The 15,336-nt window shown below is 28.0% G+C and overlaps 1 protein-coding gene across 1 annotated transcript in view; it reads right to left on the reverse strand.

The window, feature by feature from the left end:
• Positions 1 to 301: 301 nt before the first annotated feature.
• Positions 302 to 15,336, reverse strand: part of LOC107452602 (protein O-mannosyl-transferase TMTC1) — a 188,641-nt gene continuing 173,606 nt past the window's right edge. Inside the window, exons 16-18 of the mRNA XM_043054161.3 lie at positions 9,093 to 9,215; positions 6,343 to 6,420; positions 302 to 671 (exon numbers count right to left, since the gene is read on the reverse strand). Coding sequence (XP_042910095.2) covers positions 513 to 671; positions 6,343 to 6,420; positions 9,093 to 9,215 — 360 coding nt within the window. The 3' untranslated portion in view covers positions 302 to 512. The remainder of the gene's footprint in view (positions 672 to 6,342; positions 6,421 to 9,092; positions 9,216 to 15,336) is intronic.

Here is a 15,336-nt window from a genome sequence, read left to right on the forward strand (position 1 = left end):
GCTGTTGAAAATTAATATTTGATCAAGGAATAAATATACTGAACTTCAAAATCTGCCTGATTGCCGAAAAAACAGAGAAAACTTGAAACCCTATTATTAGAAACTCTTCCATTTTTCATCAGGTAATCTAACTGGTTTTAAAGTTTTCAACAGACATAGTTTTTTTTTTTTTATATTTCAACGGCTTTTTATTCCCCCTCTCTCTTAGAAGGTTTAGAAAAATATTTTGTTCCATGAAATATTTTATTTAGTAGAAATTGGTTGGTTGTGCGCTGCGATAAAAATATTAAATACTTCGATACAGATACAAATACCAATAAATTTATTATGTATCAAAATCAAACAAAGTGACACACAATATTTCACTATACACCACAGCGATCTAAACGAATAACATTTTGCTTACAATTCATTGAAGCAACTTCAGTTTTATACATAGTTTTTCTTGCTGAGTTTGCCAAAGAAACATCTTAGCTCATAAATGGTCCCAGCCTACCGTTTCCCATTAACTGTCACCGACTTTTACAAGTGTTTAGTTGATCTCTGCCACAAGTACCAGAACCGTCTACAAGATGAAGTTTCAATTTTTTCATATTTTCATGCAGAAGTTGGTTATCAGGATCCAAAATATATGCTTCATGATAATGCCGCAATGCATGGTGGCATGCACCCTGGAAAAAAAATAGAGAAAATTCACAGGCAATCCACATTAAAGGAACTATGCCGAACTCTTAAATTGGCTACCGATTTTGGTTTCTAGAGATTCTTAAAGAAGTAGGGTAAATAGTCAGAATTTATTTTTGTTAGATAACTTCATAAACTTTACAAAAATTACCAACAAAGGAAAAACAATATATCTATCTATCTATCTATTTATATATATATATATATATATATATATATATATATATATATATATATATATATATATATATATATATATATATATATATATATATATATATATATATATATATATATATATATATATATATATATATATATATATATATATATATATATATATATATATATATATATATATACTGCCTGTCTGTCTATATGAGTAAAACCAATTTACACGCGTATGTCTCTATAGTTCTGAAACTATAGTATATTCAATTATGTATTTTCATACGTGCTTTATTCACGCTGTTTTCACCGTCAGATTACAAAATGATTAAAAATATGCATATAATTTAAAAAAGAAGAGAAATGTTCATATTATCGTAAGATTTTTGAAGAAAATACTAAAATAATTTATTAGATATAAATATAAAAAAATTACTATAATAATCATTTAGTGTGGGTAATTCCAAATTTAGTGACTAAACAATATGCGATACTTAGAAAAAATTATCACATTTGGATTAGTATTTCGTTGTTTAAAATTTCGTAGCTTTTCTATAATTTTATTTTTTTAAATTAAATTTCCAAAACTGTTTAGTGTGTTCTTACCGTAAACTCACAATTATGAATTTTAGAAACAATATATCGAAATAAGTGAACGTGTTCAAGTTTGAAAGATTTTAGCTTTCAAAAAAAATTTAACATGCTTAAAAATATGTATTGAAATATTTTATTGCTTACAATTCATTAAGATATTTTGATTACACTCCATTTGAGTCCCACAGTGGACTGATCGTTAAGACACGGTTCCCAGCAGATCACCGAAGTCAAGCATCACTGGCTACGGCCAGTGTGCGGGTGGGTGACCACTTGGATCAGTCTGCGTAGGGACCGAGAGTGTGCGGTATTGGACCTCGTTAAACTGTGCTACCGTAAAGGGCTCGACTTCGCACGCAGGTCGTTGGGCTTCCGAAGCGGGGGTGCCGTCCCTCCGCAGAGGATCAAAATTGTGATGGCATGTCTTCGGATCATCCTCCGGAATGTTTCCCAGACCGTCGCCAATAGCCCATTGTGCAGCTCTAGTGCGACGTAAATTAACAACAGCAACAACACTTCATTTGAAGAGCTTACTGCTATGGAAGAAGTTTAAAGAATTCCAATTAAAGATTCGTAATTTAATACAATTATGAGCCCTTTTATTTAAGCTATGTAATCTGTAGTAGTTGGTCTTAAAAACCGTTTTAAAGGTATTATAGAGGTAGTGAAATCCCAAAGTATTATATTCTATTTCCAATATATAGATATATGTATAACCAAGAACGCTAGAAATTAAAATTTAAAAAAAAAATTTAAATTTTTTTATATAACTACTTAATCGGGAGACCTATGTCTAAAATAACTCATTTCAAATCGCCTTATTTATGTTTTATCATTAAATTAAACGATAAATTGAAATTTGAAAAGGAAATCATTATTAATAATCGAAGAAAGTGATCAGCGTTTGCCTCTCTTAGGAATGGATTTTTAAAAAAATAACAACTGGATTTTAATACCATTTGCAAAAATCTAACAGGATTATAATCGATTCGGTGCACTAGGATGCTGAAAATGGGGCCCCAGCCCAAAATGTTTTGCCAAAGGTGTTGCAAAGCCTAGCGAAAATATTGTATAAAGTAGCAACTAAATATTTTCTAGGTATAATGCTGCGTTGAAAATTATTTATAAATATTTAATATAACTCGTAAAATATCATTTTTATGTTACTATGTATATGGTCGATGAAAGTGATATAATAAAAAATTGTCGCAAAAATGTATTGAAAGAACGAAATAAATATTTATCAAATTTATAACGAAATCTGTTTGGAAAATACTTTCTTTTTTTATACACTATTATCTACAATAATGATACTTTCATTGAAATATTTAAAAAAAAAATCTTTTCTTTTACAGTTTATTCTTTTCCAAAGCTTTAAAATATATTTATTACACCAAAAAAATTCTAAATAAAATAATAAATGTGATTTCAAAGAAGCAATTCCCATTTTTCGTTTGCCTTTTCGCGTTAAATTAAATACCTTTCCTCAGGCTTATTTGTATTTTTCAATATCGAAGCATGAGAATTCTTACAGAGATATTTAGCTTTGTTTTTCTTTGTTCTTAGAGATTCCTTTGTCTCATCTTTCTCTTTGACAAAAGAAGGAAAAGTACACTCAATTTTATATCAAGAAAAATACTAATTGAAAAAGATCACTTATTCTAAAATAATTTAATTTCCGTCTTGCGTAAATAGAGATTTCGGAATTTTGAAGCGCGTGCATATTAATATGAAGAATGCATTGCTAATAAGCTTTTCATTGATTTGACATTCAAGACAGGTAGAAGAAACAATAGTATTCAATTTATTCCACACAACTATGGTAATAAAAATGAAAAAGAGAGATTCTTAAACTATGTCAACATTTTCTGTTCTGAAAGAATGCGAATTTTTCATTAATTCGAACATTTAGAATAATTTTTACTTCAAAATAAATGGTTGATTAAAATAATTTATAATGAATTTTCTTTTTATAAATGTGATAAAATTCAATTTACTTGTAATTTTAATTAAAATATTAAACAAAGTACTACTTTTCACTACTTTCGATTTTAGGTTAAATTTTATTTAAATAAGGCTTATTATTATTTAAAATGTATGATAAAAAGTCCAAAGATATTTCTAGAGAGCACTATAATTATGTTTTACTTGCTTCGTTGATAAGTTACTTCCGTTGATACTTTTATATACGCTATTTTTAATAAAATACATTCGTAACTATACATTCTAAATTACTCATATTTTCCTATCGTTCAAAACTTCTTAGGTAGCACAAACAATATTGAAAATTTTATTTCTGAATACAAAAATTTCGCTATAGTTTATCAATATTTTAAAGCACTTTTGATAAATTATTTTTTAAGGAAATTAAACAGCTGTTTTAAATTTAGATCTATAAATTAGGTATTTATTATATTTATTGAGCTTGCCCTATCCAGTTTATTAGACTACATATGATGTTTATATAGTTAATTAAATGTTACCTTTTATTTATTTTAATATTACACGATTTCTTTTATTCGTTTTGAAAATTTGTTGTACTGTAGTTTCTTAATTGCAAATGAAAATTAGAAGGGGTATGCAAATATATAATTATACCATAATATGCTAAACGACATATTTATCCAAAGAATATGGTTGACTTAACCAAAAACAATTTGAAACACATGTGAAAGTTGTGTGAAGATGATAATGAGCATGGATAGTGTTAAAAAAATTCCGTTTGTTGGGTTTTTAAGTGATTTATAGAAATATTAGTCAAATACGAACGATTACTTTTAGACAAATACGAGCGAATATTCTGATAAATTTTAAGCATTATTTTTTGATTAAAATTATCAATAAATAACAATTATTGAATTCATTTTAGCGCAGCTTTTAACTGTGTGGTGGGACATTTCTTATGCATTATGGTTAGTTCCCACTAAGCGATACCAAATATTGCTTTATTTGGGATACTATTTCACGATAAGAAATTATGCTTCGTATTGTGAAATCGTATCATTTTGCTAAGACTGAGTAATTGCTTGATATGGGATGCTGTTTCATATGAAGAAACAGCGCTTCTTAATGCAAAATTGTATCATTTTGCTACTAATAGGGATGAAAATTGTTCTCTGGGAGCGCCAGCGTTAGACCTGAGTCAAGCAGTAACAAATCAAGTTGTCAGAGCCGAAGACGGCTTCGCGAAAATGGTGTAGTTGAGGAATATATTTGAAATCCTTATATATATATATATATATATATATATATATATATATATATATATATATATATATATATATATATATATATATATATATATATATATATATATATATATATATATATATATATATATATATATAGTTTTTCTATAAGTTTTTTTATCACATTTATTAATATATTATTAGTAAAATTTTAACATTGTTTAAAAGAGTTAAGTAAAGCAAAAATCCAATTGTTATGATGTGCTATAAGAACACAAAGAGAACAAGAAAAAAGAACAAAAAAGAGGAGAAGGGTTTTGAACAAACGAGGTAAAAATATTTAAAAAAATTCAAAAATAGTGATTTTTATTGTAAGAATACAGTTAAATCAAATTATATCAATGCAATAGCATGGAGAGCACCAAAGAAAAAATATATAAAGGAACTGATTCGTAAACAAAATTTTATTAAGCAAAAATCACAATACGCAAATAGAAACTTATATAAAGCGATAAAGGTGAACGATTGTGAACAACTTGCAAAAATGATTTAAAAATATTTTCATAACTAAGTTGCCAGATAACAAAATATGTAATTAAAGCCTGGTAATATATTTTTAAGGCGTGTTCATACTGAAGTTAAGAAACATTTGATTTGTGCGTCACCTTCGAGTGAGCCGAAAAATAGATTTGCACAAGATAATAATGTATGATACTGGATAATTCAAAGTTTTTAATTAATCAATGATCGAAATTTAATTACAAATTTTAACTCCATGCTTCTTTATCGAAATAATTAATACTAATTAAATAAATATTAATTACTTTATTGAACATTGGAGGACGTTGTAAGTTAGTTCCAAAGTTTTTAGCCATAGATTTCCTCAACTAACCAACAATTCAATTAAAAAGTGAATATTATTCAATAAATGTTAATGATTTCTTTAAAAATAAACGAATTAAAATTTGTATTTAAGTTCCGACCATTTATTAATTACAAGCTTTAAATTATTTAGTATAATATATTATTATCATGCGCAAGTCCATACTTTTTTGGCCAATCCAAGGTAACAGACAAATCAAATGCGGTTCTTAACTTTAGTATGAACATACCTTAAAAATATATCCTACTACCCTCATTTTCTCTTTAATTTCATATTTTGTTATCTGGTAACTTAGTTATGAAAATATTTTGAAATCATTTTTGCAAGTTACTCGTCAGTACATGACATCCGTTCTCCCTTCTCACTCTATATGTTCTTATGTTATTTATGTATTATCTTCAATTTTTATTGAATTTTTGGGACTTTTACTTTATGAACGTTTGTTTAGGAATCGGTATCTTCTATATATATATATATATATATATATATATATATATATATATATATATATATATATATATATATATATATATATATATATATATATATATATATATATATATATATATATATATATATATATATATATATATATATATATATATATATATATATATATATATATATATATATATATATATATATATATATATATAAGGAATAATAATAATCTGTTAAATGAATTATTTAAAATTTTGTATATTAGTAAATCTGTTTCAAATGAACTACGGTCAGTTATCAAGTTCACTTAATATTATTACTTTGTTTAACTTAAGACTTAATATTATTTTTATGTATCGCTACAAAGCTTAAAGGCAAGCTCACCTGTAAATGTTTAATGACAGCTAAGTTCACATGAGCATGGGATAATTTGGGATCCAATTGAATTGCCATTTTGTAGCTCTAAAAATAAAAATACTACTTGTAAGTAAATAAACAATTTTATATTATACAAACCATGATTTGCTTTAAAAGCTATAAAATTATATCTCCAATTCATCAAGATACTTTTAAAAGTATGCTCAAATATGTAAAAAATATTGATAAAGCAAGAATCTGTCAATTGTGTCTGACTAATGAATAGTCCATGTTTAAACATTCAAATATACTATGCAATAGAAAACCACACGGGAATAGAATCCCCAAACTGGGTAATTTTGTGCCACTTTTTCCTGTTTCATTGCCACATTTCGTTGCTTGCTAAAAAGTCTAAGGACTTTTTAATGTCTAAATTGAGTTTAAAGCAATTAACTGAGTATAAAATATTAAACAGTCAGATTTTTTTCTACAAAAATAATACCTGTTTTTTTAATATTTTTTACTGCTTTTAAAATTTTAGTCTGAAGTTACCCTTTTTCGGATCTTGCGAAATGATAGTACAAATAAGCAAAGTAAAAAAGTGACTTTTAGATTTGGAAAGCATGTGAAAACGTTATTTTTGTTCCTCTTACTTTTGATTCCTAACTTCTTATTTTAAATCGTAATTAGATTTTTGCTGGAACATTGAAGTATCCTCGTTTTATAAGCTTGGAAACGGAGACTCGTTCTCATCCCTCTCGCAAACAAGAATATTTTCTTTATTGTGCTGGAAGTAGTTTTAGTCATGCTTATGAAAACTCAACAATGTACCGTCAAAACAGACAAAAGGTAAAAAAAAAAGTATGACAAATTGGTAAAAGGTTACTAACAGAAATATTATGACACTTTCCTTATTTTTGTCACATAACTGGATTCGTCCATAATATAAAGTTAGGAAGTAAGCAATTACTCATCAAACAACGATTTTGAAAAAGAAACCATTGTGCCCCATGGTGATTGAAAATTGAAAAACTGCCGTGTAATTGAAAAATCAACGTAAGCGACGGAAGATTCAAGATTGAGATTTTTATACATTTGGCATTTTTGGATAGCAAGCTACATATTGCAAAATTCTTTCTCAAAAATAAATTTTGTTCTGTCAGTTTATCAAAATTTTATTTTAGCGCTCACAGCATTAGCAATAGAAGGAAAATAGTTGTCTTGTCACTCTTCACGGAATCAATCGTGAAGCGCTTATGTCGTGCTTTGAATTGCACGGCAGTATCAATACCCATAACTCCTAAATTACTCCAAATACAAGCTATTTTTTAAACCTGAAAGTACTCGTATGTATTGTTTTACTTGTTCTGTAACAAACTTATCTTTGTGACTGACCAAAGTAGCTCTGGTTGTTGATACGTTAAATGATTCAACTAAATATGGTTAAAAAAATTGAAAATAATGTTTAGTATGTTATTCTGAGGGGATAAGGTAAAAATTAAACTACTCGTTGATTCTATTGTAATGAAATAAAATTTTTGGGAAAATGTTATTCCTTAATTATTAAAATTATTCATAACTAATTATTCATTTAATTGTAGGGCATACCAGTACTCGTAGTCATAAAGAATAAGTTTCAGCAAATAGTAGCACCTTTTCTAAACAATTTGAGCGTGCTGCATCATCCAGTTTGGTTACAGAGTGACAAAAAACTGCCAGATATTTATTTTTTCAATTCCGTTGAATCCTAAATTATATTGAAGTTTAGTCAATATATTAGGTAAAAATAGTGGATTACAAACCTTGTTTCGAATTTATTCTCCGCCATAATTTATAGACGTTTTGGAAGCTGTGAACTATAAATTCATGTTGTGACAAGTTTTCATTCTGGCTTAGATACCTATTGGCGTAAAGCACGTATCGTGTTTTCAGACACGACTTTGTATTCAAATTGACTTTGAAAACCAAATACTGAGTTTTTTTTTCTTAAATTTTTTTTGTAAAGAATACTTTGTAGAACAAAACTGCATGCAAATGAAAATAAGAATCGTTGGATTTGGATCCGTGAAAGATGATTTTTTGTTTGGTTTTTTGCACCTTATTTTCGTTTAAATATTTTTTTAAACTTTTCTTTTTGTTATTATTTGTAATTTATTTATCACATTCATTTTCTAGATCAAAATATTGAGTTCTACTATTTTTTGGCAAAAAAGAAATATTTTTGAAGTTACTAATCTCGATTATTCCTTAGATACTAACATTTTTAAACTAGCATATAAACCATGACATACAACAACTTACCTAACATTTTCTTTAATTTTATTTTATACTCGGAGTTGAACAGCTGACCCAATTTTGAATTTACAACTATAAATGTTCAACTCAGTGTCTTTTAAATTTTGAACCCAACCCAGGATACAAAAGAGCTACTGGTTCAAGCTTTGAGACTAACTTGCCATCGTGGAAGACTTTTAGATGGAACTCACCAGCGTTTGCTTTACATGACAAATTAAAGGTTTCAGCCAATTTAAACAGTTTATGGGTTTACTACGTGCTCTAAAATTTCTAATAGTGCATGCAACTAAATGATGCTAGTAACTAATTATGGGATTCCTAGTACAAATTGTATCCAAAATACCGATATTATTGAAAGTGAAAATTATTCTTTATGAGGAATCTAGAGTTTAATAGCATAAAGATTCGTAAAGTAATTAATTTATAACTTGAAATGTGTTAATTAAACAAAATTATGACTAACAAAACATAATAATCAGTACCTGAGAAGCATCATCCCATTGTTTCATGTCTTTCAATATATCACCATGATCAACGTGCATCTGTGCGCATGCGCTCTCTGATGATGAGCAAAGATTCAGGGATTTCAAGATGTGCTCAAGAGCCTAAATTTAAAAAAAAAATTTCGATGTTGTTATAACAAACTAATTAATCAACGATGTCAATAAATGGTAAAATACCTCACCGACATGTCGAAAAATATTGAAAGTAAAGTATTTTCCAGCATAAGAGAATATTTTTTTGTGTTTATTATCCACCTATTCATGACAATAATTTTTAAATTCTTATTGTTGTCATTAAAAATAGAGCTTTTGATATAAATCATGAAATATGTTATTTTCCTAAATAAATGCTCTCAATCAAATTTTGCAGAAAGCTAATCCTTAATGTCTTTAGATTTTTCCTCAAAATGACAGAATAATTAAAACATAGATTTAAAAATGTATGTTCTCAATTATGACAGGAACTAGGATATCACTAATGAATAATATATAATATCATTAAATAAACCTTTTAAAATTCGCAATCTTGAAAATATATTTGATTTTTATTATAAATTACAATATAAAAGATAAAATTAATTTTATTATAAGTTACAATATAAAAGATTAGTAAAGTAGTTTAGCATGATAAGAGAAATTTAATTGATCTAAAAAATAATTTGTAATTTTGTTTTTGCATTAAGTTTGTTAAAAGTTCGTTGGTTAACTTCATTCAATAATTCTAAAAAAAATGAACAAAAATGCACTATTCTTTCTACAAAACATTCTAATTTCACGCTTTTAAATTTCTAAATTAAGTTTATCATAGTCTGCAGTAAATGTTTGAAATATATAGAGTAGTTTTCTGAACTTTAAATGTTCTTTTTTTTATCCGCAATTTGTTTTCATGCAATCAAATATTTTGTACGGCACAGCACCTTCAACGGGAGAAAATAATTTAAATTTCAAATAAAATTTCATTGTTTGCTACTTAATATCAAATTTTTATTTAATTATAGAATAGATGTCCACTTATATTTTGCTGGGACATCAGGAGTCATTTGAAGAAAAGCTTTCATTCGCGATTTATCATAAATGTTGCATTATCTAGTAATAAAGTGCATAATGTCTTCCTTCAATATTTTAATGGTTGCGTGCTTGATAATATAATCTTTTCCCTTTTAACCACCCCCGTAAATAATCAAAATAACAATTTAGGCAGCCTATATTTATCACCAGAAAAGAACACAATACCATAAGGGAATTAGCTGAATCTGAGACCAATAAAGCATGAAATGCGTACAAAAGTGACCATTTATCTACTCCTCTCATAGTTACAACCTATCTACTTCACGATTTCATAGAAATTTCGGTATTGAATAAATTAAATAAAAAAAAGACACTTTATCTGGTTTAGAGTTTAAAATTTCCACTGATTCTGTAGTTATTGCACTCGACATATTGAGACATATTCAATTGATTTAACAGTTTATTGTGAATTTTAATAATTGTGTTCTTATTTAATTTTAATATATCCTAATTTTGATTTCCAAAACAGATTCACTTATTTTGAAATAGATTCTATCCTATACATTGCTAATTTTTAACATTTTCTTAATCTCTATACTATAATTGATTGATTGTCATCATCATGTTTGAATTTCTTTCTGCGATCTATTTTTGCGAGACTTTGCTCCAAGACAGACTGTAGATTCTATCTATGGTATTAAAGTAAGGGGATATTTGTAAAGACTTTAGGACAACTCTATAGTTTTTGGCAAAATTGTGCTTTTTTTTTCATTTTCGAGTAGTGGAAGGGAGCCAAACAATGGGGAAAAAAAGTTTTGTGAAAACTACCCGAATATGGTAAAATTTCCCGTGTTTCTGTCTTTGTGGGAACACCAGAAACCACTGTAATTTTTTTACCGAAGCGCTTTGCTAAATTAATGAAAAATGTTGCTTTATAATCTGTGTAATAAGTAAATGTGGTAAAATTGAATAATTTTATCGTGATATCTTTGAGTAGAATCTTGATAGTAGATATCTTGAATGTGTAGTAATGGGTACTATAATTTTGAAAACCAGAATTTCCGGTAATCTTTTAGCTTAAGATCGATAAATGAATGGTTTAATTACCGTATATTTTGGTTTCGTTGAAAAATAATGTTCGTTTTCTTTATCAGAAACGTTTTTCCCAAAGAGTGCGGTAATTTTACCAGAATTTTTTCCGTCTTGAATCTAGCTGAAAAATTCCATCTAAATTTGACCTGTTCTTTTCCCGTCAATATTTCTTGCACTTGTCATTATCTATCATTCCCTCAAGACGAAAGAAAAAGAACACGATCCCCTCCCCTACCATATAAAAGCAACTCCCGACCATTTTTTTTACTCATTGAAACACTCAAAATTTTACCCTGAATTTAATTGACAGGATCGCTACTGTAGATAGTTAAAAAAATTAATCACTGAGAATCATTATCACCATATGCGGGAGAGCCTGAGGTGGGCCCTGGCCTTCTCGGGTATTCTCTTCCATTCTAAGCAACGGTTCTCCAGTTTTTTCTACTCAGTAAGAGGAAGTCATTATCTGAAGAATCGGGCTATTTGAGTTTGGGTCTTCCCCTTGCTCTATTTCTCCATGGCATAGTCATAAATAATTTTTTAGACGTATGGTGCGGGAAAAAATGGACCATCCTGAATAAATTTTGATCTAACGATCAAATCTTCATATTCTATGACTCCATATATATGGCTCAAGAGGGTGACCTTAAATATGCTAATTAGATAGTGCACACGATATTTTAAGTAACGAAATCAGACACAAAAACGTACTTTCTCGGAATAAAAATACCTTTAATTCGGATTTCTGACTTCCAAAATATATTTGGTAACCGCAATTTGGGTGATATGGTCCCAATTGTTTGGTCAGGAGAGCGTTCCAAAGCTTCGACTCCTTAATGTTGAGTCAAAATAATAATGTTGAGTCAAAAATAATTCCATGCAAAAAATACCACTTAGTAAAGATTCATTTTTTTATTACTTTACTTAAGAATGATCGAAAAATGCTGAATTGTAAGATATAAAATTTTTTGCATTATTTTGAAGAATGTAATTTCATATAACAAAATACAAAATTTGAGCAAAATCGGTCCAATAGTTCTTGTGAATTTGAATTTGAAGTTTCGGACTTTCTTTAAATCCCATTTCTCAGGAACTGTTCGACTGATTTTGTTCAAATTTTTGATCAAAATGTATTTTGCTATATAAAATTGCACTTTTTAAAATGATGCAAACAATTGTATTCCTTGCAATTCAAAAGTTTTTCGATCGTTATTTAATAAAATAATTAAAAAAAATAAATATTTACTCAAATTTATTTTTGCATAGAATTATCTTTGGAAATTTTTTTTTTATAATTGTGCGCAAAAATTTTCAATTCGCTTTAAAATTTCTCGAGATATGGTGAAATGCGCAAAAAAGTAAAATCAACATTAAGGAGTCCAAACTTAATGTTGATGTTTACATTAACATTAAGTAATTACATTCATTTCCTCAGTCATTACATTCATTTAGTCATTACATTCATTTAGCTCTCCTTACCAAACTATGGGGACGATATTCCTCAGATGATATGAAATAAATAAATAATAATTCAATAAATAATTAAAATTTTAATAAATAATAATAATTCAATAAATAATAATAAACTTAATAATTTTAAATAATAATTTCAATAATATATTTTAACAAAATTTTATATAATTAAATAAAATCCTTTAATATAAAAAAACTGATCTGAAATTAAATTATTAATGCCTGGTATAATTATTTTTCTGTAACATTATTTTCTTTGTTATAATGAGAAAAAAATTCAACAGCATATTTACACCCTCAAATAGCTTTTTTAAAAATCTGTCATTTTACAAACATCAATCCTCCAAAGAATTTAGAAATTCAAAAACCTTTGCGGGCAAATACTTTGTTGCAACATATTTATATAAATACATGCATCAGTCATATTAAAATATGTAGATATGTGCTTTGAAACTATTGCTTATTCTGGAAAAGAAATAATGCTAAGTATGATGCACTTGTTTTAAATACGGAACTGAAAGTTGGACGTAAATATTTTGTTTCGAACTTATGAATAATGCAGGCTCTAATCTTATCATCATCGTAAAAGGAGTTGACGATAACAAATAAATAAGCTCTTTTGTGAAAAGTCAGATTAAATTGTCCTCTTGTATTGCATAAATTTGAAATTATTCAGAATTCTCAATCCAGAATGAAGAAATAAAAACTTGAACCTTTCCATTGAATCTGTTTTAAAGGCTTTTCCTTTCTCTCCAGGGAGAATGCATGGATTATTCTTCCTCAGTTTTGTAAATTTATTTTGTTTCAATGGTTTTGTAGAGGTTCAGATTTACATTCGATTTAAGAAATAATCCCCATTTAATTTACTGACGAATCCACAGATATTGGAGAAAAAATAAAGGTAGGGAAATAAATGATGTAAAGGGATTGAAAAACACAGTTTTTTTTGTGTTAGAACATTTTTTTAAGGTCGTTGGAGGTTTTCAATGACTTGTCATTCGTTTTTTTTATTTGTGTAAAATAAACAATTTATTTCTGCCTTTGGCAAAGATATATAAATTAATAATATATCAAAAATTTAAAGCGTCTTATTTTCTGTGCAATTATTGTTTGAATAAAAGTGATTGTCTGTACAAAGTTACTATGATTAAAAATTATTTTAAATTTTTAAGATAGCACGTGTAATTGAAAAAGGGGAATTGCTTCTAGAAAAATAAAGATTGAAATTAATTTTCTAAAGTGCTTTGGTACCGACATTGTTGAAATTAATAATAAAATATTATTTTATAATACGAGTATGTGATAAAATTTGGTGAATGTAGTTAAATTTGATAATTTTATCATGATACCTTAGAGCATTAAAAATCATTTATTCGTTTAAATTCACTTTTCACATATGTATTCTTTACTAAATAAGTGGTAATAAGATCGATAATTTAAAAAACCAGAATTCCCGGTTAACTGTTTCCATATGAACCGAAAAATCACAAATGAATGGTTTAAATACCATATATTTTGGTTTAATTAACCAGAATCATGTTTTTTTTACCTGAAATGCCATTACCATACAGTACTGTAATTTTACAAGAATTTGCTTCGCCGTGTGCCGTTAGTCACGAAATTGGGTAGCAATGCATCTCTGGCTCACAACAGTCTGTTGCGGGAATACTTTACTTGCAGTATTATAAGTATAAATGATATAAAAATGTTTCAATTAATTTTTTTCTTAACATATAAAATATTTCTTTTTTATCTCCAAAGAAAAGTTGACCACTTTTTCAGAGTGCACCACAATAGGTGTGCTAATATTACCTTTACAGTAAGAATGAAGAACAAGAGAAGAAAGGACATCCATGCCTCTGATCGAGATTCGAACCCGGGAACTTCCAGAGATGAAGTCAGCTCCTGCTTGACGACTATTCAAGCCAATCGACATCTCTTAACTTCAAGATACTTGAAATCATTTGAATAAACTATGAACTAAAATGAAAGGGAAAAATTTGCCTTCATGGAGGTCTTTTTGATGGAACTAACCCACATTTGAGTTACATGAGGAGGAAAACCACGAAAACCTCCCACAATTACCCTGACGGCAAGAGGATTCTAACCCATGCTCCGTCTACCACTGTGGATATTTTATGTCAGCACTGTGGTTGGTGCAAGCTGGATACGGAATTCGTATCTACCAGCCATTGCTGGGATTTGAACCCCCGGTTCACCTCATTGGAAGACTAACGCTCAATCCCCTGAGCCATCACGCTCTCCTATGTTTTATTGTCATTTCCATTCTCTTGTTATCTTTCCTCACTCCCCTACATTTGTTGGTCGTATTTTGAAACATCGCCCACCATAAAAAGGCAAATTTCTCTATTCATGTGTTCAATTTTTGAGCTATACTGTCTGTGGAAAGTTCCAGTACTTCGTAGAATGTCCATTAAACCCTGTACAAAGTGTTTCGATGGTGGCAACCTATTTCGATATCTTTTCTGAAATTCCATGACTACACGAATTGGAACTTCATTACATTGAGCGCTAATTATAGTTAGAATACTTCTTCATTGCTTATAACGAGGTATGTTGATATGAGGGTGATATAATTTTTTTTAACTAAATACTTTTATATTAACAGTAGTCCAGGGCAGATAATTTT

The sequence above is a fragment of the Parasteatoda tepidariorum genome, chromosome 11 (genome assembly GCF_982258835.1).
Source record: "Parasteatoda tepidariorum strain Cologne lab strain chromosome 11, Ptep-v5.0, whole genome shotgun sequence".
NCBI classification, from domain to species: domain Eukaryota; kingdom Metazoa; phylum Arthropoda; class Arachnida; order Araneae; family Theridiidae; genus Parasteatoda; species Parasteatoda tepidariorum.